Source organism: Neovison vison, chromosome 2, assembly GCF_020171115.1.
Source record: "Neovison vison isolate M4711 chromosome 2, ASM_NN_V1, whole genome shotgun sequence".
Taxonomy (NCBI): domain Eukaryota; kingdom Metazoa; phylum Chordata; class Mammalia; order Carnivora; family Mustelidae; genus Neogale; species Neogale vison.
The window spans coordinates 62,726,284-62,727,662 of record NC_058092.1 but is presented as its reverse complement, the minus strand read 5'-3'; the positions used below and the strand labels follow the sequence as shown (position 1 = coordinate 62,727,662).

Below are 1,379 nucleotides of genomic sequence, written 5' to 3'. Positions count from 1 at the left end.
CTTGGGCCTCTGTTCAGTTTGTTACAAGGTTGAAATCAGGGATACACTATTTTCTGGAGGCTCTAGGAAAGAATCTACTTTCTAAAGTCATCCTTTATATTGTCAGATTTCAGTTCTTTGTGGTTACAGAACTTAGATTCCAATTCTATTGGAAGATGTAGACCGGGGTCACTGTCATCCCCTTGAAGCTTTCCACAGTCCCTTGTCATGTGGCCGTCTCTAAAATGCTCACATACTTTGACTCTTTACACTGTCTCTGCCCACTAAACCCAGCTTTAAATTACTTATGCGAACTCTTCCTCTCAGCAGCCTTGGGTGACCTCTGAAAATGGCTCGCTATTCGCTTGACCCGGAAAACCCTACGAAATCATGCAAGTCAAGAGGTTCAAATCTCCGTGTTCACTTTAAGAACACACGTGAAACTGCCCAGGTCATCAAGGGTATGCATATCCGTAATGCCACCAAGTATCTGAAAGACGTCACTTTGCAGAAGCAGTGTGTGCCATTCCATCGCTACAATCGTGGAGTTGGTAGGTGTGCCCAGGCCAAACAGTGGGGCTGGACACAAGGTCGGTGGCCCAAGAAGAGTACTGAATTCTTACTGCGCATGCTTCAAAACGCAGAGAGTAATGCTGAACTTAAGGGTTTAGATGTTGATTCTCTGGTCATTGAGCACATTCAGGTGAACAAAGCCCCCAAGATGTGGCGTAGGACTTACAGGGCTCATGGTCGCATTAACCCATACATGAGCTCTCCCTGCCACACTGAGATGATCCTTACTGAAAAAGAGAAGATTATTCCTAAACCAGAAGACGAGGTTGCACAGAAGAAAAAGATATCCCAGAAGAAACTGAAGAAACAAAAACTTATGGCCTGGGAGTAAATTTGCACTGAATAAATGCAAATAAAAATAAAAGAAAAAAAATTACTTACGCGATACTCCCCCTATTTTAATACGAACTGATTTTGGAAGGTCAGTATATCAGTAAAATCTTTTCACAGCAGTACCTAGATTATTGTTTGACTGAATAACTAGTAGAAAGTACATTTATAACAGGGAGGGTGAGTGTCATGGGACCATCTTAGAATTTTGCCTTCAATAAATTTAAAGATTTTTTAATGGAGAAATTACAAATAGTAAAATCTGTAATTTTTTGTCTTGAAGTCTTTATATAACTTTACTTCTTACTTAAATACTTTATATAACTACTTACTTAAATGGTTGTTTAGCTGGATATAAAATTCTATGTTGACAGTAATTTTCTCTCAGGTGGAAAATATTCCATTGTCTTCTGAGTTCTGTTGTTGCCAAGTCTGTTGTCAGTTGAATTTTCAGTATTTGTAGCCAAACTGTCCTTTATTAGGAGTTTGCTTTCCTT

General features: G+C 39.4%; 1 protein-coding gene across 1 annotated transcript; it reads left to right on the top strand.

Moving 5' to 3' along the window:
- The first annotated feature begins 315 nt into the window (after nt 1-315).
- On the top strand, nt 316-922 carry LOC122898743 (60S ribosomal protein L17-like). The gene has a single exon (XM_044236438.1). The coding sequence runs from the start codon at nt 329-331 to the stop codon at nt 881-883; it is 555 nt and encodes a 184-aa protein (XP_044092373.1). The 5' UTR covers nt 316-328; the 3' UTR covers nt 884-922.
- The last annotated feature ends 457 nt before the right edge of the window (nt 923-1,379 follow it).

What these genes read in the sequence shown, in the direction of transcription:
- LOC122898743 (XM_044236438.1), top strand. Translation starts at nt 329, where the DNA reads ATGGCTCGCTATTCGCTTGACCCGGAAAACCCTACGAAATCATGCAAG.